The sequence below is a fragment of the Chiloscyllium plagiosum genome, unplaced genomic scaffold (assembly GCF_037043375.1).
Source record: "Chiloscyllium plagiosum isolate Xiang-an unplaced genomic scaffold, Cpla_swu_hap1 HiC_scaffold_27, whole genome shotgun sequence".
Lineage (NCBI taxonomy): Eukaryota > Metazoa > Chordata > Chondrichthyes > Orectolobiformes > Hemiscylliidae > Chiloscyllium > Chiloscyllium plagiosum.
Genome location: NW_028270165.1, coordinates 34,824,341 through 34,851,992, shown reverse-complemented (window position 1 = coordinate 34,851,992; position 27,652 = coordinate 34,824,341). Strand labels below are relative to the sequence as shown.

General features: G+C 46.1%; 1 protein-coding gene across 2 annotated transcripts in view; it reads right to left on the bottom strand.

Annotated features, from left to right (window-relative positions):
* Positions 1-26,380, bottom strand: part of LOC148143567 (uncharacterized) — a 31,222-nt gene extending 4,842 nt beyond the window's left edge. Inside the window, exons 1-3 of one of the 2 annotated variants that reach the window (XM_087974390.1) lie at positions 26,244-26,380; positions 18,081-18,185; positions 15,023-15,355 (exon numbers count right to left, since the gene is read on the bottom strand). In XM_087974390.1, the coding sequence (XP_087830516.1) occupies positions 15,232-15,355; positions 18,081-18,185; positions 26,244-26,338 (324 nt within the window). In that variant the 5' untranslated portion in view covers positions 26,339-26,380 and the 3' untranslated portion in view covers positions 15,023-15,231. Of the gene's footprint in view, positions 1-15,022; positions 15,356-18,080; positions 18,186-26,243 lie in introns of those variants that run through there. The other variant, XM_087974389.1, reaches the window with a different exon arrangement.
* Between the last annotated feature and the right edge of the window lie 1,272 nt (positions 26,381-27,652).

Sequence of the window (27,652 nt, the reverse complement as noted above, 5' to 3'; positions counted from 1 at the left end):
AGTATCACAACATCCTTCCTATAGAAGGGAGACCAGAATTGCACACAATATTCTAGAAGAAGCCGACTGAAACTGACTTTTGCAGAGTTTGCTTCCTGCTTGGATTCATACTCTCTGTCTCCCGTTGTTGCAAGTGAACAGTGCTTCCCCCTTTCTCTCTCCCTCCCAGGATAAGGAATGGAAAGGAGGAGACATTGCTTCACTCCCAGATTTTACCCAGAAGAGTCCCCCTATTGTCTGAATGCGCAAGTTGGACCTTGAGCTTCTGAAGCTACTGCTGCTCCTCTCTTTCTCTGAATGAAGATTGAGCTTCACCCCAGACTGCAACTCCCTTCCTCTGTCCAAACATCTGTGAGCACAGCACATTTTTGTTGAAGTAAGGCATCTTTCCTGAATGTTACAATTAAAGGGGTGTCTTCCCCCTGATATTCAAAGGGACGGTAAGTCAGAGACGGGCCACGCCTTGTGTTGTGTGGCATGTGTGACAATTGCAACAGGATGTCCCAACTCCTATGCTCAATTCAAAATTTGTGAGAAGGTTTGTAGCTCGGGTGCTCGTTGTGGTTCTGTTCGCCGAGCTGGGAATTTTTGTTGCAGACGTTTCATCCCCTGTCTAGGTGACATCCTTAGTGCTTGGGAGCCTCTTGTGAAGCGCTTCTGTGATGTTTCCTCCAGCATTTATAGTGGTTTGTCTCTGCCGCTTCCGGTTGTCAGTTCCAACTGTCCGCTGCATTGGCCGGTATATTGGGTCCATGTCAATGTGTTTGTTGATAGAATCTGTGGATGAGTGCTATGCCAGAGAACGGCCAGGGAATTCCTAAAGGCATGGCCTCTAGGCATTTTTACAGCGCCACATTTTTCAACTCTGGATCTGGGACAAGGTGTGTGGTGTGGGGGTGGGTGGGGTGGGGGGAGGGGAAATAAAGAAACTGATGAAATCTATATTGATCCTATGTAGTTAGTGGGTCCCAAAGCAGAAGACGAGGTGTTCTTCCTACAAGCGGCAGGTAGCTAGAGCTTGGAGGGAGAGGCAGCCGAGGACTTGCATGTCCTTGACGGATTGGGAGGGGGGAGTTAAAGTGTTCAGCCACAAGGTGGTGGGGTCGTTTAGTTTTGGCGTCTCAGAGCTGTTCCCTGAAATGTTCTGCAAGTTGGCGTCCAGTCTCCCCAATATGGCAGAGACCACATCGAGAGCAATGGACTTATAAATAAATCTTATAAACAAATTGTACAAATCTTAGCCTGCTAGAGTTATTTTCTTTAATTAAGTTAAAGAAAATTTTAATTAAATTGGGTGACTACATGAAACGATTTGTTGGTCAGACTCAAATCATCCTCCTCAAATGAGACAATGCCATAAATATCAGTGAACTGTTTTTTTTGTTCGAACCACAAGTTCTTGATTTATTTTCACAATTTATTGGTATTCACATCTGCACATTCAATGTCAAACTCTGACATCAGAAATGACATGACATCATTAATTTTTTCTTACAATAATCCAACAAACAAATTAATAACACAGTGAATACCAAGTCTCATTAATATGAAATGAAATTTGACCAAATAAAATGTAAAATCAAATGGGAGATAACAAATGGGGGAAGGGCAGAAGGCAAGAAATGCAGCATCATAGAAGGTGATCCTCCAGGGAGTGTATTTTACCAACTACAACTGCTCAATATAAACAAACACTCTGACATGACCCTCCGGTTTTAATGTAAACCATAGCCCCATACAGTAGGTACCATTTAAATAAGTTAATAGATACAAGCCTTGAGCAAATCCAGCCTCCAGCCGGACCCCCCGCTTCTTGGAGCTCGGACCTTCCTCCAGCTCCGGGGGGTTGTTGAGCTCCTGGGCTCCGGCCGCCGCCGAAGAAGCCGCGGGCGCCGGCTCTCTCTCCTCCAACGCCGACATTTTTAATGTGTTTTCTCGTTCACCCGGTAACCGTCACCTCCCCCTTCCCGGGCCCCGGGAATTATACACAAATAAACAATAAACCCCACCGGGGACTGTCTCCTTTTCTTCACAACTTTTGTTTGAAAAGTTCCGGCTTTAATTTGAAATGTATTTTAAAGGTATTTTCTGAGGTAAACGATGCCTGTCTGCCCCCCTCCCTCCGTCAGAAACCGCCCGCTGAGTCGATGAGAAAACTGCAGCCTCGCGCCGCCATCTTTGTTTTTCTTCTTCTTTCCGTCTCCTCCTTCTGTGACGCGCGTCATCTGCGCCTCCTCCAATCAGAGCGCACCTTATTCCACCTGACCAATGGCAGCTGGCATTCCGTGTCGTGTTGGTCCCACCGTCTGCAATATCTCTCTCCGATTAGTCGGTACCGACCACAAGCTTTGGGATTGGTTGGGAATTTCACAATCACATCAGTGTATCCGCCCTTTTCATTCCTTCAACAGCAGATGACCCAATTTACTGCAACGGGCTCTGGGGCTATAGCGGTAGTGTCACATATTCAGGGAGAAGATGTGATTTTTAACGTTATCAACCAATTCAACTGTGGCACCTCCACATCCATTCATTCAACTGAAGAGGGCTCAATTTAGTGTAATGGGCTCTGAGGGTATAATATTTGTATCCCATGTTGAGAAGAAACCTCTCCCCATTCATTCACTAGAAGAGGGCCTATTTGCTGCAGAGGTTTTTTAAGGCGCAGTGGTAGTGTCCCTATCTTCGAGCCCTGAAATCCCACTGCTATGAGGATGCGTAATAACAAATTTTTTAGTCATAAGTCACATGACACCAGGTTATAGTCCAGCAGGTTTGTTTGGAGGGGATCTTACAGAAATATATTACATTATGAAAGAAATAGAAGTAGGATGTTGCATTGGTAGGTGAGACTAGGATAAGAGCACATGGCCTCAAGATTAGAGGAAGCAGGTTTAAAACTGAACTGAGAAGAAACTTCTTCACCCAGAGGGTTGTTAATCTATGGAATTCCTTGCCCAGGAAGTATTTGACATTACTTCAGCAATCACTAGAAGCAGTAGATACGTTTTTGAAAAATAAAAGAATTAAGGATATGGTGAAAACGCAGATAAGTGCAGCATAGTCCACGAAAAGATTAGTCATGATCTTATTGAGTGGTGGAGCAGACTCGAAGGGCCAGAAGGCCGACTCTTGCTCCTAGTTCTTATGCTCTTATGTTGAAATCACAAGCTTTTGGAGTGTAGTCACTTCAGCAGATGAAGTCATGAAAAAACAAGTGCAGGAAAGAGAATTTAGATAAATGAAAGACAGAGCATCTCAACGGTCAATTACTTACTCCCATTCCTATTTCTGATGATCTTACTACATAGCAAGTTGTGTTTTCCAAACATTAATTTTATTTCCATTGTTTAAAATCAAATATTTAAGATGAACAGTTTGTTTTTCCTCACTTGGACACACTGTGACCCACAACACTGTAAATATCATAAACCCGCTCATGAGATATCATAGGAACAATTCATAAACTAGATTTGTCACTGAGATACTAGAAAGGAGAAAAATTCCCAGCATGTGCAGGATGCTAACGAAAAGTTAGCAACCTGAAATGGTAACAGGAACAAATGAACAGCCCCAGTCAGGAAACTCATATTCTGACATCCACTATAGTACCTTGCTTTCCTTTTCAGTTTAATGATCCATAATTGAATCTGACTCCAACATACTCTCTGGCAGACAGTTCCAGAGGTCAAAGTAATTTCAATCATTAACGAAGTAAGTTTTGGATCCATCCCAAAGACATTGAACATAGAAAAATACAGCGCAGTACAGGCCCTTTGGTCCTCGATGTTGCGCCGATCCAAGCCCACCTAACCTACACTAGCCCACTATCCTCCATATGCCTATCCAATGCCCGTTTAAATGCCCATAAAGGGGGAGAGTCAGGGCAGGGCATTCCATGAACTCACGACTCGCTGAGTAAAGAGTCTACCCCTAACATCTGTCCTATACCTACCACCCCTTAATCTAAAGCTATGCTCCCTCGTAATAGCTGACTCCATACGTGGAAAAAGGTTCTCATGGTCAACCCTATCTAAACCCCTAATCATCTTGTACACCTCTATCAAGTCACCCCTAAACTTTCTTTTCTCCAATGAAAACAGCCCCAAGTGCCTCAGCCTTTCCTCATACGAACTTCCTACCATACCAGGCAACATCCTGGTAAACCTCCTTTGCACCCGTTCCAGTGCCTCCACATCCTTCCTATAGTATGGCGACCAAAACTGCACACAATACTCCAGATGCGGCCGCACCAGAGTCTTATACATCTGCAACATGACCTCAGGACTCCGGAACTCAATTCCTCTACCAATAAAAGCCAGTACGCCATATGCCTTCTTCACAGCACTATTTACCTGGATGGCAACTTTCAGAGATCTGTGTACATGGACACCAAGATCCCTCTGCTCATCCACACTACCAAGTATCCAACCATTAGCCCAGTACCCCATCTTCTTGTTACTCTTACCAAAGTGAATCACTTCACACTTACCTACATTGAACTCCATTTGCCACTTTTCTTCCCAGCTCTGCAGCTTATCGATATCCCGCTGTAACCTGCCACATCCTTCCTCACTGTCAACAACTCCACCGACTTTCGTATCATCCGCAAACTTGCTCACCCAACCTTCTAGCCCCTCCTCCAGGTCATTTATAAAAATGACAAACAGCAATGGTCCCAAAACAGATCCTTGCGGAACACCGCTAGTAACTGCACTCCAAGATGAACCTTTTCCATCAACGACTACCCTCTGTCTTCTTCCAGCCAGCCAATTCCTAATTCAACCTCCAACTCACCCTCAATGCCATACCTCCGTATTTTTTGCAGTAGCCTAGCATGGGGAACCTTATCAAACGCCTTACTAAAATCCATATACACCACATCTACCGCTTTAGCCTCGTCCACCTCCTTATTCACCTTCTCAAAGAATTCAATAAGGTTTGTGAGGCACGACCTGCCCTTCACAAAACCATGCTGACTATCCTTGATCACGTTATTCCTATCCAGATGTTCATAAATCCTATCCCTTACAATTCTCTCTAAGACTTTTGCCCACAACAGAAGTGAGACTCGCCGGCCTATAGTTACTAGGGTTATCCCTACTCCCCTTCTTGAACAAGGGAACCACATTTGCTATCCTCCAGTCGTCTGGCACTATTCCTGTAGACACTGAGGACATAAAAATCAAGGCCAATGGCTCTGCAATCTCGTCCCTTGCTTCCCAGAGAATCCTAGGATAAATGCCATCAGGCCCAGGGGACTTATCTATTTTCACCCTTTCCAGGATTTCCAACACCTCTTCCCTACATACCTCAAAGCCATTCATTCTAATTAATTGTGACTCAGTATTCACATCGGCAATAATGTCCTATTCCTGAGTGAATACTGACGAAAAGTATTCATTCAGTGTCTTCCCCAATCTCTTCAGCCTCCACACGCAACTTCCCACTACTATCCTTGACTGGACCTATTCCTACCCTAGTCATTCTTTTATTCCTGACATACCTATAGAAAGCCTTTGGGTTTTCCCTAATCCTACCAACTAAGAACTTTTCATGTCCCCTCCTTGCTGCTTTTAGCTCTCTCTTCAGATCCTTCCTGGCTACCTTATAACTATCAATCGCCCCAATTGAACCTTCACACCTCATCTTTACATAGGCCGCCCTCTCCCCTTTACCAAGGGATTCCAATTCCTTATTAAACCACGGTTCCCTCACACGACCCTTTCCTCCCTGCCTGACAGGTACATACTTATCAAGAACACTCAATAGTTGCTCCTTGAACAAGCTCCACATATCAATTGCGCCCTTCCCTTGAAGCCTACTTTTCCAAGCCACGCATCCTAAGTCATGCCTCACCATATCATAATTTCCCTGTCCTCAGCAAGAACTCTTGCCCTGCAGTGCACACTTATCCCTCTCCATCACTAGAGTAAAAGTCACTGAATTGTGGTCACTGTCTCCAAAGTGCTCACCTACCTCCAATTCTAACACCTGGCCTGGTTCGTTACCCAGAACCAAATCCAGTATGGCCTCACCTCTTGTTGGCCTGTCTACATATTGTGTCAGGAAACCCTCCTGCACACATTGGACAAACACTGACCCATCTAACGAACTTGAGCTATAGCTTTCCCAGTCAATATCTGGAAAGTTAAAGTCCCCCATAACAACCACCCTATTACTTTCACTCTTCTCCTGAATCAATCCTTTCTTCTACGTCTCGAGGACTATTAGGAGGCCTGTAGAAAACTCCTAACAGGGTGGCCTCACCTTTCCTATTCCTAACCTCAGCCCAAACTACCTCAGATGGCGAGTCTTCATCCATCGTCCTTTCCACTGCTGTAATACTATCTTTGACAAGCAATGCCACACCTCCCCCTCTTTTACCCCCACCTCTGACCCTACTAAAACATTTAAACCCTGGAACCTGCAACAGCCAATCCTGTCCCTGTTCTACCCATGTCTCCGTAATAGCCACAACATCGAAATCCCAGGTACCAATCCATGCTGCAAATTCACCTACCTTATTTCATATACTTCTTGCATTGAAGTATACACACTTCAAGCCACTTTCCTGTTTACAGGCACCCTCCTTTGAGATTGATGCCATGTTCCTAACCTCCCTATACTCAAGGTCCTGCACCCTAAAGCTACAGTCTAGGTTCCCATGTCCCTGTAGAATTAGTTTAAATCCCCCCGAAGAGCACTAGCAAACCTTCCCCCAAGGATACTGGTGCCCCTCAGGTCCAGGTGTAGACCATCCTGTTTCTCGAAGTCCCACCTTCCCCAGAAAGAACCCCAGTTATCCAGATACCGGAATCCCTCCCTCCTGCACCATCCCTGTAGCCACGCATTTAACTGTTCTCTCTCCTTATTCCTCGACTCTCTATCACGTGGCACGGGTAACAAACCAGAAACAACAATTCTGTTTGTTCTAACTCTGAGCTTCCAACCGAGCTCCCTGAAAGGCTGCCTAACATCCTCAACCCTCTTCCTACCTATGTCGTTTGTGCCAATGTGGACCACGACTTCAGGCTGCTCCCCTTCCCCCTTAAGGATCCGGAAAACACGATCAGAGACGTCACGTACCCTTGCACCTGGGAGGCAACATACCAAACGTGAGTCTCTCTCGCCCCCACAGAACCGCCTATCTGTGCCCCGAACTATTGCTCTGCTCTTCTCCACCCTTCCCTTCTGAGCAACGGGGACAGGCTCCGTGCCAGAGGCCTGAACCCCATTGCTTACCCCTGGTAAGTCGTCCCCCCCACAAGTATCCAAAATGGTATACTTGTTCTTGAGGGGAACGGCCGCAGGGGTCCCTGCACTGGCTGCTTCTTCCCAGTCCCCCTCACTGTCACCCATCTATCTGCCATCTTTGGAGTTACTACTTCCCTAAAGCTCCGATCTATGACCCCCTCTGCCTCCCGAATGATCCTAAGTTCATCCAACTCCAGCTCCAGTTCCCTAACATGGTCTTGGAGGAGCTGGAGATGGGTGCACTTCCTGCACGACCATGGCATCCCTCACCTCAAACATGTTGCAAGAGGAACATTGCACTGCCTTCACTGCCATCCCTCTAAAAGTAACCTTTTAAAAACAAACTAGGTCCAAGAATAGAACAAGCAAAATGCAGCACTTACCTACTTAGCACAACGGGTCTTATTATTAGGTTAGGCACCGCTGTAGTGCCTCGGGTTCCTCTCCTGCATGCTTTTATAGGGAAAGAAACCTACCCAGGTAAGCTTACGCTACACCACCTTCCAGATCCGCTTCGCGCTTTTTAAAAAAAAACTTTCAAATTTAAACCGTTAAACAAACGTCACCGAGCCTTCAAGCAGCCACTGCCAAACAGCCCTTACTGCTCCGCTGACACTTCTATAAGAGGTGTTGGCTGGACCCAGACACTTCGGCGGGCAGTGTTCATTACTCATGTGTATTCTCTCCCCCACCCGCCTTCAACTAATCACCTGGGTTGTGAGTCGATTGTGCTGGCATTCTGGTGGCCCCAGGCAGTGTCTGTATCTGCTCTGCTGTTTCTCTCCATATTGTGATCCAGCGGCCATCTTGTGTGTCAAGTTGGCCAACTGATGGCTCAGTAGCCATCTTGTGTATCTGTGTGCCTAGTAACACCCTGCCCTTCCCCACCTCTCCGCCATGCCCACTCTCTCTCCCCCACTCAATCTCTCTATCAACCCCACTCATTCTCTCTCTCTACCCCCACCCTCTGACCGCCATTTTCTCTCTCTCTGTCCCCCATCCTTTTGGTCTCTATTCTCCCCAGCCCCCACCACACCCGTCCTTTCTCAAGCCTCGAACCATCTTTGACCGCTGTATCAAGCCCTTCAAAGGACAGAGAGAGAGAGAGATAATGGATAGTAATGACTCTACCTGGGAGTTGGGAGGGGTGAGAAATGGCTGATCTTCAAAATTGAGAATACCTAAAATGAATTTTGCAAGGTTTGTAGCTCAGGTTGAGGTTTAGGGTGTAGGTTTGCTCGCTGGGCTGTAGGTTTGATATCCAAACGTTTCATCACCTGGCTAGGTAACATCATCAGTGGCGACCTCCCAGTGAACCGAAGCTGTGTCTCCTGCTTTCTATTTATATCTTTCGCCTGGATGGGGTTCCTGGGGTATGTGGTGATGTCATTTCCTGTTCGTTTTCTGAGGGGTTGATAGATGGCATCTAGATCTATGTATTTGTTTATGGTGTTGTGCTTGGAGTGCCAGGCCTCGTAGCCCTACACATGGATGAAAAAAAAACACCATTTCGACTGGGACAACACATCTATCCTGGGGCAGGCTAAGCAAAGACTTGCCAGAGAATTCCTAGAGGCCTGGCACTCCAACCTCAACGCCATAAACAAACACATAGACCGAGATACCATCTATCAGCCTCTCAGAAAACGAACAGGAAATGACATCACCACAAACCCCAGGAACCCCATCCAGGAGAAAGATATAAATAGAAAGCAGGAGACAACAGCTTCGCTTCACTTGGCGTCGCCACTGAAGATGTTACCTAGCCAGGTGATGAAACGTCTGGATATCAAACCTACACCCTAAACCTAAAATGATATCTTCAGAAACATCGTTAAAGCCAGAAAGCGTGTTCAAGTTTTTTAAAAGAGCTGCTGAAATCTATCTGATTCTTTCACTGAAATAAACGCAGTCAGGCCACCGCTCAGGACAGGCTGGAAGGGGTGAATGGGCGAAAATGAGCACTGCAGATGCAGGAGATTAGAGTCAAGATTAGAGTGGTCCTGGAAAAGCACAGCCGGTCAAGCAGCATTCGAGGCTTTTGCCTGAAACATTGATTTTCCTGCTCCTTGGATGCTGCCTGACCTGCTGTGATTTCCAACACCACTCTGATCTTGAATGTAAGGGGTGAATGGCCTAGTCCTAGTCTTGTGAAGTTGGTTCCAACTATCTAGAAATAGCGTCACAGAGCACAGAAACATACCCTTCGGTCTATGCCGACCAGATATCCTAAATTAATCTAGTGACCCATTTGCCAGCATTTGGCCCCTTATCCCTCTGAATCTGTCCTATTCATATCCCCATCCAGATGCATTTTAAATATTATCATTGTACTGGCCTCCACCACTTCCTCTGGCTGACACGCACCAGCGTTCTGTGCAAAAAGGTTGCCCCTCAGAAATCTTTCCCCTCTCACCCTAAACCCATGCCCTCCAGTTCTGGACTCGCGCAAAGTGGGGAAAAGACATACAAAAGTTGAGCAGCCAGACAGAATGCAAAAACAATACAATGTCGAATCACAGGGAAAAACAAATTGTAGCTCGACCCCTTTTTTGTCGTATTGGCATTTGGACTCTTAAAATCTGACAGGAACACCAGCATCCCTAGTGAGCATACTGCGCATGTTTCCCGGTGTCAGTAACGCAGTGCACATGCCCACCGGTGTCAGCTAAACACTGGGCATGCTCATCGCTTTCCGCAAAAAATGGCGCGCGACCTTCCTTTGATGGTCCAATAGGAAACCGTGGAGGACCAAAACAAAACTGGTCCTCCTGCCAATCAGAGCCACCCCATTGTCTGAATGCAGAAGTTGGACCATGAATTTCTGAAGCTGCTACTCCTGCTCCTCTTTCTGAATCAACATTGAGCTTCACCCAGACTGCAAATTCTTTTCTCTGTCTAAGATCTGTGAGTACAGCACTCTCTTTTCTCACCCCCTTTGCCATTTCTATTTCTTTCCGGAGTTCAATTGTTGACTTACAGCAACTGAAAGGAAAGGGATTGAACCCAGGGAGGGGACGGACTATGGAAAAGTGATCGAGGTCTGTGTCTCAATTGGCAAAATAGACAGACAGGAGGCTGGAAGGGCACAGCAAATCAGGCAGCATCACGAGGTGTAGAAGTCGATATTTCGGGTGTAACCCTTCTTCAGGACTGGGGATGGGTGCCGGGACCGGGGGCTAAAGTGGGGATAGGTGAAGAATCGGTCAGATTAATCATTGGGTGGAAGAAATCAGGTTGGTGGCAGGAAGGAGTGGTAGTGAGGGGCATGGGGCTGAGAAGGGAGTCGGGTGATGGAAAGGGAAGTTATTTGAAATTGGGGAACTCGATGTTGGGTCCTGCAGGCTGTAGTCTGCCCGGGCGGAAGATGGGGTGTTGTTCCCTAATTTGCGGTTTGGTTCGTTGCGGCAATAGAGGAAGCCTATGATGTTCTTGTCAGAAAGGGAGTGGGAAGGGGAATTAAAATCGATGGTGACTGGGAGGTCTGGTCAGCCTCTGCGGACCCAGCTGTGATGCTCGCCAATCCGTTCCCCAAGTTTATGCTCAGTCTCCCCGAAGTCGAGAAGACCACAATTTACAAACACGTGGCAAATGCAGTATCTCAATGTGAAGTTATAGCCTTTGCTATGAAGCAAAAAAGCAGGAAGGAGATGTATTGTTTAAATGGTGATACTGTGGGATGTGGAGAAAGTGAGAACTGCAGATGTTGGAGATGAGAGTCAAAGTGTGGTGCTGAAAAAGGTGGTAAGTCAGGCAGCATCTGAGGACCAGGAGAGTCGACATTTCGGTCCCGAGCACTTCATCAGGAATGATGTGTGGATGGACAAAGGGTCTGATTCGGTTCTATATAACTCTAATCATCTTCAGTGAGAGCAGAAGTGTGATTGTGAAGGCTGGAGTTTCAGAGCAGCTTTCAAAGATGCTTTGCCCTTAATGTGGATGGACAAAGGGTCTGTTTCTGTGCTGTATGACTCTAATCATCTTCGGTGAGAGCAGAAGTGTTTCTGAGGACTTTTCAAAGATGTTAATGGGAGTAGAAGGTACAATGAAATCTTGCATTTGTGAGACAGCAACTGAGTGAGTGAGTAAATCCGAGGTTTTGGTGCAAAGTGGGAATTCATTGCACTGTGAGGATGAAACTCTACTTATTGAGTCATTTCTGCTGGTGAATGAAACCAGGCTCAAGATTAGGAGGAGTAAATTTAGGACAGAGATGAGGAGGAACTGCTTTTCATGGAGTGTAGTGTATCTATGGAATTCTCTGCCCCAGGAAGCAGTAGAGGCAGCTTCATTAAGTATATTCAAGACACAATTGGATGGGTTTTTGCAAAGGTAGGGGAATTAAGGGTAGTTGGGACAATGCAGGGAGGAGGATCTCAGATGGTGAATAGATTAGCCATGATCTTAATTGGATTTTTGAACAAGAGGAAGGCATGAAAATGGTTTCAAGACCAGTTTAGAACAGTTACAGAGCCAGAGAGCACAAACAGACCCTTCAATCCAACTAGACCATGCTGACTGTGTTCACAAACTAAACTAGTCCCACCTGCCCCATTCTCCCCGTAACCTTTGATCCCCTTGATACTCAAGAACCTATCTGTCTCAGTTTTAAATATCCTCAGTGACCTGGCCTACACAGCCTTCTGTGGAAATAGATTCCACAGATTCACCGCTCTCTGGCTGAAGAAGTTTCTCTGTTCTAAAAGGTCTTCCCTTTACTCTAAGGCTGTGCCCTCTGGCCCGAGTCTGTCCTACCAATGGAAACATCTTTGCAATGTCCACTCTGTCCGGGCTTTGAAGATTATGTATGTTTCAATTAGAACCCCCCCCCGACCTCCACCTCCTCCTCCTCCTCCCCCCCCCTCCTCCTCCTCCTCCTCCTCCCCCCGAGTGTGCGCCTGTTAATCAGCATGAACCAGACCCTTCAGGATGAGGTACAGCAGGGATTAGGGTCAGCAAAGTGAGAATGAAGGGAGTGTGTGTGTGGGATGGAGATTTTCAGCTTCTAGGGAATGAGAGAGAAAAGTGAGTTCGCTATAAATTAGAATTGATCGGATGAGCCAAAGAGTGGTAGATGGAATTTAATTTGGAGAAATGTGAGTTGTTGCATTTTGGTCAAGCAATCCAGGCAGGACTGACACAGTTAAGAGGAGTGTTGCAGAACAAAGAGTCCTTGGAGTGCAGGTTCCATAGTTCTCAGGTAGACAGGATAGCCTTTGTTGGTCAGAGCATTGAGTAGATGAGTTGGCTGTCCAGGATGTTGGTTAAGCCACTTTTGGAATACTGCAGTTAGTTCTGGTCTCCCTGCTGTAGGAAAGATGTTATGAAACTTTGAAAGGGGTCAGAAAAGAATAGGCCAGGGGCATTTTCCATGGAGCATCAGAGGCTGAGGGGTAAACTTATAGACCTTTGTAAGGGCCATGGATAGAGGGGAAACCCTAAGGTCTTTTCCCCAGGGTATGGCAGTCCAAAACTAGAAGGCATATGTTTGAGGTGAGAGTGGAATGATTTAAGAGATTGGAGGGGCAACCACTTCAGAGGGTGGTGCATGTATGGAACGAACTGCCAGAGGAAGTGGTGGAGGCTGGCACAATTACAACATTTAAAAGGCACGTGGATGTCTGTCTGTTCTCAGCTCTGCTGGATGTCTGTTGAAGCTCTGAACCCCCCCTTCTACACCTTCTGGGACAAACAAACATTTAGTCAATCAAGCCTCAATCCACAATCTCCCAGCCAGTCAACAATCCAGGCACAGTGTAGTCACAGCAGGGAATCAGCTGCCCTGAGTGCGGGAAGGACTTTATCCAGGCCTCTGCCCTGCTGAGGCACCGGTGGGTCCACACGGGGGAGAGACCCTTCAGCTGCCCCAAGTGCAGAAGGACATTCCGTGAATCCTCCAACCTGTTGAGGCACCAACGGGTCCACACAGATAGTGGAATTCGAATTTGGTCAGAAATCTAGAGTTCAGAATCTAACGGTGAAACCATTGTTGGTGGGGTGGGGGTGGAAGAAAACCCCCATCTGATTCACTCAGTTCTTTTTTAGGGAAGACTTGAGCAGTTATTAGAGCAGTCGTCCCAGCTACATCCTTTACCCGGTCTGGCCTACACGTGGCTCCAGCCCCACAACAGTCTGGTGGACTCTACGCTGCTCATCCAACTTGATTGGAATACAGGTTGAAATTGCTGAGTGAGGCAATACTTCCTCCAGGTTAAGGCTGTACCAAGGATGCAGTTACAAAGGGACGACTCAGTGGTGACCAATAATGAAGAAAGTGAGGGGTTGCACTTTGACCTTGAGCTATTTTTTAAAAATTGCTACTTTTTCTACGCCTTTCTGCTGGGAGATTCTGAAGCTGTAACAAAGTTGGGTCACAATAAAGATTACCTGAACTTCACACTGAGCTCAGACTCTCACTGAGAGCTTTAAACTGCAACAGGTTTTTGTTTTAAAACTGCTCATTTTACATGTGAAAGTGAGAACTGCTGATGCTGGAGATCAGAGTCAAGATTAGAGTGGTGCTGGCAAAGCACTGCAGGTCAGGCAGCGTGCGAGGAGCAGGGAAATTGACATTTCGGGCAAAAGCCCTTCCTCAGGTTTTTGCCAGAAACGTTGATGTTCCTGCTCCTCAGATGCTGCCTGACCTGCTGTGCTCATTTCTGACAGTCTCCTGTACTATGTTTCCAATGTTGTGTATCGCTTGCAGCAGTGAATGAGTAGCCAGCATTGTTAGAAATTGTAAAATTTTCAGGAGTGCAATGTCATCAGCATTGTAGTTTCCTGGCAGCACTGAGAAGTGTGTGCCTGGTTCACTAGACATGATGTGGAGGTGCCGGTGTTGGACTGGGGTGGATAAAGTTAAAACTCAACACCAGGTTATCGTCCAACTGGCTTATTTGGAAGCACGAGCTTCTTCATTGGGTGTTTGTGGAACAGGATCATAAGACACAACCACCTGATGAAAGAGCAGTGCTCCAAATGCTAGTGCTTACAAATGAGCCTGTTAGAGTATCACCTCATATTGTGTGAAATTTAACTTCGCACACCCCAGTCCAACACCGGCATCTCCAAATCAGGTACATAGTTCTTTGAAAGTTGCATCATTGGGAGACAGGGTAGTGAAAGAGGCCAGTCAGGAGCCCTGGAGGACCGGAAGGTGACTGGTCCTCCTGCCAATCAGAGCCTTCCTATTGTCTGAATGCAGACGTTGGAACATGAGCTTCGGAAGCTGCTGCTGCTCTCTCCGAATGAAGATTGAGTTTGCTCCAGACTGTAACCTCCTTATTCTGTCAACCATCTGAGTGTATGGTACTCTCTTCACAACTCCTTTTCCATGTTTTTCATTCTGGGCTTCAATTTACGACTTGCAGCAACCGAAAGGAAAGGGAATGAACTCACGGAGTGGACAGAATCAGGAAAAGTTTGTTTCTAAACAGAGTGTTTCACGTGTGGAGTGAATGTAAAGAGGAAGTGGTGGATGCACATTCAGATGCAACGTTTAAAAGACATTTGGATAAGTATATGAAGAGGCACGGTGCGGACGGATATGGGCCAAACACTGGCAAGTGGCACCAGTTTAGTTTGAGAACGTAGACAGCATGGAATAGTTGGACTGAAGGGTCCGTTTCTGTGCTGTCTAACGTAACTGTTCTGTAGTGGTCTTAAAACCATTTTCTTGCCTTCCACTTTCAATGTGGATACTGTACCTGCATCCAACACATAAACCATTCAAAATAAAAAAAAACACCTCCTGCGCACAAAGAAATCCACACTTTATTGTTCAAAAATCAGATGAACTCAGCCTTGAATATATTCAATGACCCCCTAACTGCAGGAAGACATCCCCACTTCTAATCTCAGTTCAGCTTGCCAATATACCACTTGCCTTGCTGCACCTGTCTGACAACTGGCATTGACTGATGTAGAAGGATGCTGCTAATCAAAGCACTGATCACACGGTGGTCTGGTGTCAGCTCAGATTTCAGGCCCTGATTTCTCTGTCCCATGTTGATCCTCCTGTTCCCACAGACTAAGATGTCGGTCTGTTCTCAGCTCTGCTGGATTTCTGTTAAAGCTTTGACCCCGCCTTTTATAACTTCTGGAACGATAAAATATTCAATCAAGACCCAACCCACAATCTCCCAGCCTGTCAACCATCCTGATACAAGGTGCAGTCATAGCAGGGAATCATACTTGAGGAATTCTGTCACCCTTACATCTATTAGTACCCAGCTATGAATTACAACAACATTTACACCAACAGAAATAAAGCATCTGTTATCAAATAGACAGAGATATACAGCACGGACATAGACTTTTTCTCTATCTCATGCACACATGATAGATCATCCATGGTGGGAGTTTGTCTTTGTAGCATGATGTTTGCAAATGCATTCTACTTTGCTCAAAGACTGCACAGTCTGCAGGCAGTCAATACATGTAATATATTGTAAATTCCACTTTGAAAATAGATAATGGGCCCACTACCTTTTGGATGTGAGCATAAGTGGTAGAGTAAGTAAGTTTGCTGATGACACCAAAATTGGAGGTGGAGTGGACAACGAAGGAGGTTACCTCAGATTACAATGGGATCTTGATCAGATGGGCCAATGGGCTGAGAAGTGGCAAGTGGAATCTAATTTAGGTAAATGTGAGGTGCTGCATTTTGGGAAAGCAAATCTTAGAAGGACTTGTACACTTAATGGTAAGGTCCGAGGGAGTGTTGCTGAACAAAAAGACCTTGGAGTGCAGGTTCACAGCTCTATGAAAGTGGAGTCGCAGGTCAATAGGATAGTGCAGATGGCATTTGGTATGCTTTCCTTTATTGGTTGGGAGTTGGGAGGTCATGTTACAGCTGTACAGTTGGAATATTGCATGCAATTCTGGTTTCCTTCCTATCAGAAAGCCCTATGCAATGTTTGTTTTTGTTTAGTGGGCGGCACCGTGGCTAGCACTGCTGCCTCACAGCTCCAGAGACCTGGGTTCAATTCCCGCCTCAGGCGACTGACTGTGTGGGTTTCCTCCGGGTGCTCTGGTTTCCTCCCACAGTCCAAAGATGTGCAGGTCAGGTGAATTGGCCATGCTAAATTGCCCGTAGTGTTAGGTAAAGGGTAAATGTAGGGGGTATGGGTGGGTTGCGCTTCAGCGGGGCGGTGTGGACTTGTTGGACCGAAGGGCCTGTTTCCACACTGTAAGTAATCTAATTAATGATGGCTGCAACCTATTCTAAAATATGAAAGACTTAACAATCCAGGTTTGTTCAATATATCAGTTCAGTGGCAGGGCACTGTAATGTTTTCCTATAAATTCTGTGCCATATGATCTTATTGTCCACAATCACCTGATGAAGAAGCAGTGCTCCGAAGCTCGTGTTTCCAAATAAACTGTCGGACTTAGCCTGGTGTTGTGAGATTTTTAACTTTGTCCAGGTTCAGATAGTGCCCAGGGATGTGCAGGTTAGGTGCATTAGTCAGGGGTAAATGTTGAGCAATAGGGGAATTGTGTGGGTGGGTTACCTTTCGGAGGATCGGTGTGTAGTCTTTGGGCCAGTTGGCCTGCTCCCACACTGTGGGGAGTCTCTGAAGGGGAAGGGATTTTTGTAAACTGTGCAAGGCAATGCAGGCGTAGTGTGGGGGCCTGCTGTTGGCCTTGCCCCGCCCTTTGCTCCTTTCCCCTGTTGTGGAGTTGTCTAAAAAACAGCTACTCTTTCTCTGCCCTTTTTGCTGGGGGAGGGGTGGGGGATCTGAAGCTGTAACCATGTTGGGACACAAAATAAAAGGTAACCAGAACGTACTGCTGGGCTCAGGCTCTCATCGAAAGCTCCAAGCGGTTTTTGTTTTAAAGCTGCTCATTTCTTGCAGCCTTCTGCACTAAGTTTCCAATGTTGTGTATTAGATGGAGCAGTGAATGAGTAGCTGGTTTCGTTAGATACTATAAATTTTTCAGGAGTGCATCGTTTCATCGGCAGTTTACTGGCAGCACTGGGAAGTATGGGCTGTGTTCACTAGAAACGAGGTGGAGGTGCTGCTGTTGGACTAGGTTGGACACGGTTTAAAAATCACAACACCAGGTTATCGTCCAACAGGTTTATTTGAAAGCACCAGCTTTCGGAGTGCTGCTCCTTCATCGGGTAACTGTGGAGCAGGATCATAAGACACAGAGTTAAGAGCAAAAGATCAATGTCATGCAACTGATGATATATTGACAAACGTAGATTGTTGTTAAATCTTTCATCTTTTAGAATGGGTTGCAGGTTTTAGTTCATTCATGTGTACATCGCAGTACTACTATTAAATCATATTCTCAAGATCACTTAAGGTCTTTTTAAAAAACAGGTGACATCTCAGTCCAGACAATGCATGAAAGGTGTGAGAGTATCCCAATCTTAAATCGGACTGGTTCTATTTCCAAACTAGGAATTTATAAAATATTACATGGATTGACTACCTGCATATTATGCGTTTTGTGCAAAATTGAATATATCTGCAAATATAATTTTGCAAATGCACCACATTGTTATATGTATGTGTGCAGCATGAGTGCGCGTGTAAGAGAGTATGTGTGCACATGCTTGGTAAAGTGAGTGTGATGGAGGAGAAGCCTGTGAAAGGGTGTGTGTGTTGGGGGGGGGGCGTGTATGTGTGTATGTCTGAGAGAGAACATGTGTATAGATAAAAGGTGAGGGGTTGCATTTTGCCAAAATAAGGAAGGGCCGGGCTTGTACAGAGGGATATGGTGGGGGGCGGGGGGGTTCAGATATATACTTCTTTGAAAGTTGCATCACTGGTTGGAAGGAAGCTTCAGAAGGCATTCAACACACTTACCTTAATTGTTCACACCATTGAATAAAGGAGCTGGGACATAATGTTGAAGTTGTACAGGATGTTGGTGAAGCCACTTGTAGAGTACTGAGAACGCTTCTGGTGGCCCTGTAATAGGAAGAATTCTATTAGAAAGGGTTCAGTAAAGATTTACCAGGATGTTGCCAGGACTGGAGGGTTTGAGTTGTAAGGAGAGGCTGAGACACTCTTCACTGGAGCACAGGAGGTTGAGGGGTGACCTCATTTGAGATTTATAAAATCATGAGGGTGAAAGGGAAGATGAACATCAAACACAGAAAGGAGCATGCGCGGTTATGTCGAGTGACGGGGGAAGAAATTGTGGCATCTGGACACTTTAAATCTGCTAGGAGAGAACACTGCGCATGCCGGAAGACTGGAGGTTGGCTAATGTGGTGCCACTGTTTAAGAAGGGTGGTAAGGACAAGCCAGGGAACGAGAGACCAGTGAGCCTGACATCGGTGGCGGGCACGTTGTTGGAGGGAGTCCTGAGGGACAGGATGTACATGTGTTTGGAAAGGCAAGGACTGATTAGGGATAGTCAACATGGCTTTTTGTGTGGGAAATCATATCTCAAATTTTGAGTTTTTGAGGAAGTGAAGAGGATTGAGGAGGGCAGAGCGGTAGATGTGATCCATATAGACTTCAGTAAGGCGTTCGACAAGGTTCCCCATGGGAGACTGATTAGCAAGATTAGATCTCATGGAATACAGGGAGAACTAGCCATTTGGATACAGAACTGGCTGAAAGGTAGAAGACAGAGGGTGGTGATGGAGGGTTGTTTTTCAGACTGGAGGCCTGTGACCAGTGGAGTGCCAGAAGGATCGGTGCTGGGCCCTCTACATTTTGTCATTTACATTAATGATTTGGATGTGAGCATAAGAGGTACAGTTAGTAAGTTTGCAGATGATACCAAAATTGGAGGTACAGTGGACAGTGAAGAGGGTTACCTCAGATTACAACAGGATCTTGACCAGATTGGCCAATGGGCTGAGAAGTGGCAGATGGAGTTTAATTCAGATAAATGTGAGGTGCTGCATTTTGGGAAAGCAAATCTTAGCAGGACTTATACACTTAATGGTAAGGTCCTAGGGAGTGTTGCTGAACGAAGACACCTCACAGTGCAGGTTCATATCTCCTTGAAACTGGCGTCGCAGATAGATAGAACTGTAAAGGTGGTGTTTGGTATGCTTTCCTTTATTGGTCAGAGGATTGAGTACAGAAGTTGGGAGGTCATGTGGCTGTTGTACAGGACATTGGTTAGGCCACTGTTGCAATATTGTGTGCAATTCTGGTCTCCTTCCTATTGGAAAGATTTTGTGAAACTTGAAAGAGTTCAGAAAAGATTCACAAGGATGTTGCCAGGGTTGGAGGATTTGAGGTATAGGGAGAGGCTAAACAGGTTGGGGCTATTTTCCCTGGAGCGTCGGAAGCTGAGGTTTACAAAAGGGGCATGGATAGGATAGATAGACAAAGTCTTTTCCCTGGGGTGGGGGAGTCCAGAAGTCAAGGGTATAGGTTTAGGGTGAGAGGGGAAAGATATAAAAGAGACCTACTGGGAAACTTTTTCACACAGAAAGTGGTACGTGTATGGAATGAGCTGCCAGAGGAAGTGGTGGAGGCTGGTACAATTGTAACATTTAAGAGGCATTTGGATGGGTACATGAATAGGAAGGGTTTGGAGGGATATGGGCCAAATGCTGGCAGGTGGGACTAGATTGGGATGGGATATCTGGTCGGCATGGACGGGTTGGACCGAAGGGTCTGTTTCCATGCTGGTTCAGCAAAAGCCATTCACGCTCTTTGCTGTCTGCAAAAATGGCGCAAATCCTTCTTCAAATGAACCAATGAGAAGCCAATTGTTGACTTGCAGCAACTGAAGAAAGTGAGTGAATCCAGGGAGGGGACAGAGTCGGGAAACGTTGGTCCAGGTCTGTATCTCAATTGGCAAACACATGGCAAATGCAGTCCCACAGCGTGAAATTATAGCCTCAGTTACGAACAAATAACTGCTGAAAGGAGGTGCGTTGTTTAAATGGTGACATATTGGGATGCGGAGAAAGTGAGGACTGCAGATGCTGGAGATGACAGTTGAAAAGTGTGGCACTGGAAAAGCACAGCAGATCAGACAGCATCCGAGAAGCAGGAGAATCAACGTTTCAGGCATGAGCCCTTCCTCAGGAATGATGTGTGGATGTAAAAAGTGGCCTCAGCATCCTTCCACACCAGTCACTGCCAGTTGTCAGACAGGTGCAGCAAGCAATCAGCAAGGCAAGTGGTATATTAGCAAAAGGAAATGAGTTCAGAAGTCTCTGCAGTTAGGGGGTCATTGAATATATTCAAGGCTGAGTTCGTCTGATTTTAGAACAAGAAAGAAGTGGATGTTTCTGGGGGAAGGCAAGTAAAATGATTTTAAGACCAGTACAGAACAGTTAAAGGGTCATACAGCACAGAAACAGACCCTTCAGCCCAACTAGTCCATGCTGACTATATTCACAAACTAAACTAGTCCCACCTACCTGTATTTGGCCCATATCCCCCTGAACCTTTCCTATTCATGTACTTATCCAAATGTCTTTTAAACGTTGTTACACAACCAGCATCCACTATTTCCTCTGGACATTTATTCCACACACAAACCACTCTGTTTACAAAAAAGGTGCTCCTCATCTCTTATTAAAATCTTTCTCCTCTCACCTTAATTTGCGGCCTAATCTTGAAATGACACATGCCGTTCACCTTATCTATGCCCCTCATGGTTTTGGAAACCTCTATAAAGAGAACAAAGAACCTTACAGCACAGGAACAGGCCCTTCAGCCCTCCAAGGCTATGCTGATCGAGATTCTCTATCTAAACCTGCCGCCTATTTTCTAAGGATCTGTATCCCTTTGCTCCCTGCCGATTCATGTATCTGTCTAGATACATCTTAAATGACGCTATCGATCCCAGCCCTACTGCCTCCACTGCATGAGGCACCCACCACCCTCTGCGTAAAGAACTTTCCATGTAGATCTCCCTCAAACCTTTCCCCTCTCACTTTGAACTCGTGACTCCTAGTAATTAAGTCTTCCCCTATGGGGAAAAAAAAATTCTTCCTATCCACCCCGGTCTACATGCCTCATGGTTTTATAGGCCTCAATCAAGACCCCTCCTCAACCTCCTTATTTCCAATGAAAATACTCCTAATCTACTCAACCTCTCCTCATAGTTAGCGCTCTCCATAACAGGCAACATCCTGGTGAACCTCCTCTGCACCCTCTCCAAAGCATCCACATCCTTTGGGAAATCTGGCGACCGGAATTGTACAGCAGTATTCCAAATGTGGCCGAACCAAAATCTTATATAACTTCAACATGGCCTGCCAACTCTTGTACTCAATACTCCGTCCGATGATGGAAAGCATGTTGTATGCTGCCTTAACCACTCTACTGACAGACATTGTTCTCTGAAGATGGCAATAGATCTGAACACCCAGATCTCTCTGTACATCAATTTCCCCCCAGGACCTTCCCATTTAATGTATAGTTTGCTCTCGAATTGCACCTTCCAAAATGCATCACCTCGCATTTGTCTGGATCAAACTCCATTTCTCTTCCCAACTCTCCAATCTATATTCTGCAGTATCATCTGACAGTCCCCTTCACTATCTGATATTCCATCAATCTGAGTGCCATCTGCAAACTTGCTAACGAGGCACCCGACACCTTCACCTTTCAACCCCCTATGCTCCAATGAAAAAAGTCCCAGCCTACCCTTCAATCGATGTGAATTCTGTCTGGGTCCCAATGTCGAGTCAGCCTGACATTTTGGATAGAAAAGCTCTGCATTTAAATTACGTTCTTGAGAAAGTTACTGAAAACAGGTTCTGGGATTAACATACCAAAGAACAGAACCCCATTCTAAAAGATGGAAGATTTAATCTAAATTGTTTAATGTATCACATCTCCATGACACTGGACTCCTTTGGCTATAAATTCTGTGATCATGATCTTATTCTCCACAACCACCTGATAAAAGAGCAGAACTCCAAAAGCTAGTGCTTTCATGTTATGGCAGTAGCGGGAGGTGTGGGCTGTATTCACTAGAAACAATGAAGCAGTTAGATACCACACCTTTGAGGGGGAAGGGTGTATTACATGACCTCCCAACTCCTATACTGAATGCTCTGAGCAATGAAGGAAAGCAAACCAAATGCCTTCTTCATTATTCTATCCACCTGAGACTCCACTTTCAAGGAACTATGAACCTGCACTCCAAGGTCTCTTTATTTTGCAACATTCCCCTAACTGCATCAGTCCTGCCTGGATTGCTTGACCAAAATGCAAACCTCAGACTTCTCTAAATTAAACTCCAACTGACACTCCTCGGCTCATCAGCCGATCCCAAAAATTCTAATTTATAGTGAACTCTCTTTCCTCTATTATTCCCTAGAAGCGGAAAATCTCCATCCCACACTCTCTCCGTCCATTTTCACTTTGTTGAAAGTGGAAGAATGGGATTGAGAAACTGATCAGCGATGATTGAATGGAATGAGCAGACCTGGTGGTCTAATTTCTGCTCCTATGTCTTGTGGTCTCTTGCTGTCCTGGACACCGTGAGAGAATTGGGACCAGCATTGAACCGATCATGACTGGATATGGATCTACCTGCATCTAGGTGGATGGGCTGGGACTTTTTCACTGGAGCATAGGAGGTGGAGATGTGACCTTATCAAGGTTTATAAAATCATGAGGGGAGAGATGAGGTGAATGACAGGTGTCCTTCCCCTAGGCTGGGGGTTTCAAGATGAGGGAGCAAATTTTGAATGTGAGAGGAGAAAGAGATTTTAAAAAGACTTGAAGGGCACAATATTTTTTCTAAACAGAGTGTGGTTCATGTGTGGACTGAATGTCCAGAGGAAGTGGTGGGTGCAGGTACAGTTACAAGGTTTAAAAGACATTTGGATAATTACATGATTAGGAAATGTTCAGAAGGGTATGGACCAAAACACTGGCAGGTGGGACTGGTTTAGCTGGTGAACATAGTCAGCATGGACTAGTTGGACTGAAGGGTCTGTTTCTGTGCTGTATGGTTCTGTAACTTGGTTCTGTACTTGTCTCAAGATCATTTTCTTGCCTTCCCCATAAACATCCACATAAAAATCAGATGAACTCAACCTTGAATATATTCAATGACCTGAAAATGTGTTGCTGGAACAGCGCAGCAGGTCAGGCAGCATCCTGGGAACAGGAGAATCGACGTTTCGGGCATAAGCCCTTCTTTAGGAATCAAACGTCAATTCTCCTGTTCCCTGGATGCTGCCTGACCTGCTGCGCTGTTCCAGCAACACATTTTCAGCTCTGATCTCCAGCATCGGCAGACCTCACTTTCTCCTCGAATATTCAATGACCCCCCCAACTGCAGGAAGACATCCCCGCTTCTGAACTTAATTCCTCTTGCTAATACACCACTTGCCTTGCTCATTGCCTGCTGCACCTGTCTGACAACTGGCACAGAAGGACACTGATGCCCCTCTGAACATCCACGCATCATTCTTGATGAAGGGCTTGCGCCCAAAACCTTGACTGTCCTACTGCTCGGATGCTGCTTGACCTATTGTGCTTTTCCAGCACCACACTTTTTGACTCTAATCTCCAGCATTTCCAGTCCTCACTTTCTCCACATCCCAATATATCACCATTTAAACAATATACCTTTCTACTTTTTTTCACAGCAAAGGCTGTAACTTTATGTTGGGGTACTGTATTTGCCAACTGTGGCCTTCTCTACGTCGGGGAGCACGAGCATAAACTTGGGGAATGGTTCGCCGAGCATCGCAGCAAGGTCTGCAGAGGCCGACCGGACCTCCCAGTCACCACCCATTTTCATTCCCCTTCCCACTCCCTTTCTGACATGACCATTTTTGGCCCCATCCATTGCCACAACAAACCACAGTGCAAATTGGAGGAACAACATCTCATCTTCCACCTGAGCAGTCCACAGCCCGAAGGACTCAACAGTGAGTTCTCCAATTTCAAATAACCTCCCTTCCGAGCCCCTGCCCCTCCACCAACTAGGTTCCTTCCTCACATTCACCAACCAGGTCGTACCCTCTACCTATTTACACCTATCCCCAGTTCATCACCCTGCCCTCAGCATACCCTTGTTCTGCAGCTCTCCCTATACTCACCCTCAGTCCTGAACAAGGGTTACACCCGAAACGTCGACTTCTCCACCTCCTGATACTGCCTGGCTTGCTGCATTCTTACAGACTCCTGCCTGTCTGTATTGCCAATTGAGACACAGGCATGGACTAACTTTTCCAGAGTCTATCCCCTCGGTGGATTCATTCCCATTCCTTTCAGTTGCTCCAAGTCAACAATGGAACCCCAGAATGAAACGTAAATGGAAAAGGGGGTGAGAAAAGAGAGTGCTGTACTCACAGATGTTGGACAGAGGAAGGAAGTTGCAGTCTGAGGTGAAGCTCAATCTTCATTCAGTGTGAGAGGAGGAGCAGGACCTTAAGAAGCTCATGGTCCACCTTCCGCATTCAGACAATAGGGGAGCTCCAATTGGCATGAGGACAACTCTCCTTCTGGTCCTCCAGTGCTCCTTATTTGTCCATCAAAAGTAGGTCTCGCCCCTTTTCTGCCAACAGCGAGGAACATGCCCAATGTTTTGGTGACACCGGCAAACATTTGCCCTGCTTGTTGACACTGAGGAGTGTACACAATATGCTCTGTAGCAATGCTGATGTTATTGACAGATTAAGTGTCCATATGCCTCAGAGAACAAAAAGGATTAGAGCCATAATTTGTTTTACACTATGTGTCTCGATATTTTATTGCTTTTGCATTTGTCTGGCTGCTCAATGTTTTTATGTCTTTTCCTCAGTGTTGGGTTGAAGTTAACAACTAGAGGGCATAGGTTTAGGGCGAGAGCAGAAAGATATAAAAGGTACCTAAGGGGCAACGTTTCCATGCAGAGGGTGGTGCATGTATGGAATGAACTGCCAGAGGAAGTAGTGGTAGCCGGTATAATTACAGCATTTAAAAGGCATCTGGATGGGTCTATGAATAGGAAGGGTTTAGAGGGATATGAGCCAAGTGCTGACAAATGTGACTAGATTAATTTAGGATATTTGGCTGGCATGGACAGGTTGGACCAAATGGGTCTGTTTCCGTGCTGTACATCTCTATGACTTTAAATAATAAAAAGTATATTTTCCAAGTAACAAACTATACCCAGTTAAAAATCACAACACCAGGTTATAGTCCAACAGGTTTAATTGGAAGCACACTAGCTTTCGGAGTGATGCTACTTCATCAGCTGATTAAACCTGTTGGACTATAACCTGGTGTGGTGTGATTTTTAACTTTGTACATCCTTGTCCAACACTGGCATCTCCAAATCATAACTATACCCATATTAACAAGGTTTAGTACACCACACACTTGACCAACCATTCTCAACAGATCCTGCCCCTTCAATGTCTGAGGAACATATACATGCTGGTGCATAATCTCCTTCACTAGTATTTACACACTACCCTCAGCAATTGCACAAGTAACAGCAAAGGGTAAACAGCACAAGGATTAAACACACAGTGAGGGGCAAACAGCACAAGGATTAAACACACAGTGAGGGGCAAACAGCACAAGGATTAAACACACAGTGAGGGGCAAACAGCACAAGGATTAAACACAGTGAGGGGTAAACAGCACAAGGATTAAACACACAGTGAGGGGCAAACAGCACAAGGATTAAACACACAGTGAGGGGCAAACAGCACAAGGATTAAACACACAGTGAGGGGTAAACAGCACAAGGATTAAACACACAGTGAGGGGCAAACAGCACAAGGATTAAACAAACAGTGAGGGGCAAACAGCACAAGGATTAAACACACAGTGAGAGGCAAACAGCACAAACGCCAGTAAAAGCAGATGGAAAGTGAGTGTAAAATGTCAATTTGACAGGCCCCACATTCCTTCCCCTCGGTCCCCCACACACAACCTGCCTCACCTTTCACCTCCCGGGCCCAGTACCTTCCAGGTGGCCCCATAGTTGACACAGGGGCCGCCCCACGACCAGTAGAACTCCACCACCCAGGCGGCCGACGAGTTCCCAAGCAGGCCCTTAACCCCATCCGCCTCCAGAATGCTCACCGGCTCCTGCCTGCTGTACAGCCGGCCGGTGTGGCCGTGACACAGCAGCTGCGCCAGGAAGGCGGCGGTGTCTGCCCCGGGCCGCACGGCGCCATTTTCCTAACGGCCGCCCTCCCGCCGCTTCCCCGCTCGAGCGACTTCTCCTCCCAACCGCCTTCGGCCCCGCGTGACGTCTGCACGGGGGTGGGGGGGATGGGCGGGGCCGGGGGAGCCTCACCGTCACCAAGCAACAGCCACCTCGCGCTACAACTGCTCATTCACAAAAACAAACTCCTGTCTCGCTCTGCAGCTGCAGGGGGGACACTGCCACGTTTCCAGGAGCCCTGTCTACATTGGGAAAGCTCACGGCTCAATTTAAACAGATATTCCGACAGATAACGGAACGGCGTCATATCTAAAGGGGGCAATCTGCATTTTAAAGGGACACGGACATTTTAACGGGTATTTCTGCAAATAAAGAGGTTTAAATGGACGAGATTACATTTCAAAGGGATGTGGCACATTCAAAAGGATATCTTCATATGTAAAGTGAAGCAGTTATATCTAAATGAATCTACATTTCGAAGAGACGTTGCCCTATTTATAAGTAGAGACAATAGGTGTGAATTCTGTCTGTGTCCCAATGTTGAGTCAGACTGACATTTTTCTTAGAAAAGCTCTGCATTTAAATTACATTCTTGAGAAGGTAAGTTATAGATTCGGGTGGTAGGTTAGGGAGAATTGGCTGTGCTAAGTTATCCATAGTGACCAGGGATGTACAGGTTACGGTGGCTTGGCCATGGGAAATACACAGTAAGGGGTTGGGTATGGGTGGGATACTGTTCAGAGGGCCAGAGCGGAATCGATGGGCTGAATGGCCCGCTTCCACATTGTCGGAATTCGATGACCCTCCCCACCAAAGGAGCATTTTATCTGCATCTATCCTGTCAAGCCCCTTTCAGAATTCTACCAGTTTCAATAAAGGTATACAGCACAGAAACAGACACTTCGGTCCAATTCGTCCATGCCGACCAGGATTCCAAACTAAACCAGTCCCACTTGCCTGCATTTGGCCCATATCCCTCTAACCTTTCCATTCACGTACCCATCCAAATGCTGTTTCAATGTTGTCACTGTACCTGCATCTACCACATCCTCAGCAAGTTAATTCCACGTGGAAATCACCCTCTTTCAAAATGTTGCCCCTCCGGTTCCTTTTAAATCTCTCTCCTCACATTAAAAAAAATGCCCCCTAGTTTTGAGCTCGCCGACGCTAAGCAAGAGCCCTTTGTTTTTCACCTTACCTCCAATCCTCATGATTTTATCAATCTCAATGAGGTCACCCCCCCCCCCAACTTCCTGTGCTCCAGTGAATAAAGTCCCAGCCTCTCCTTATAACCTCAAACCCTCCAGTCCTTACAACATCCTGG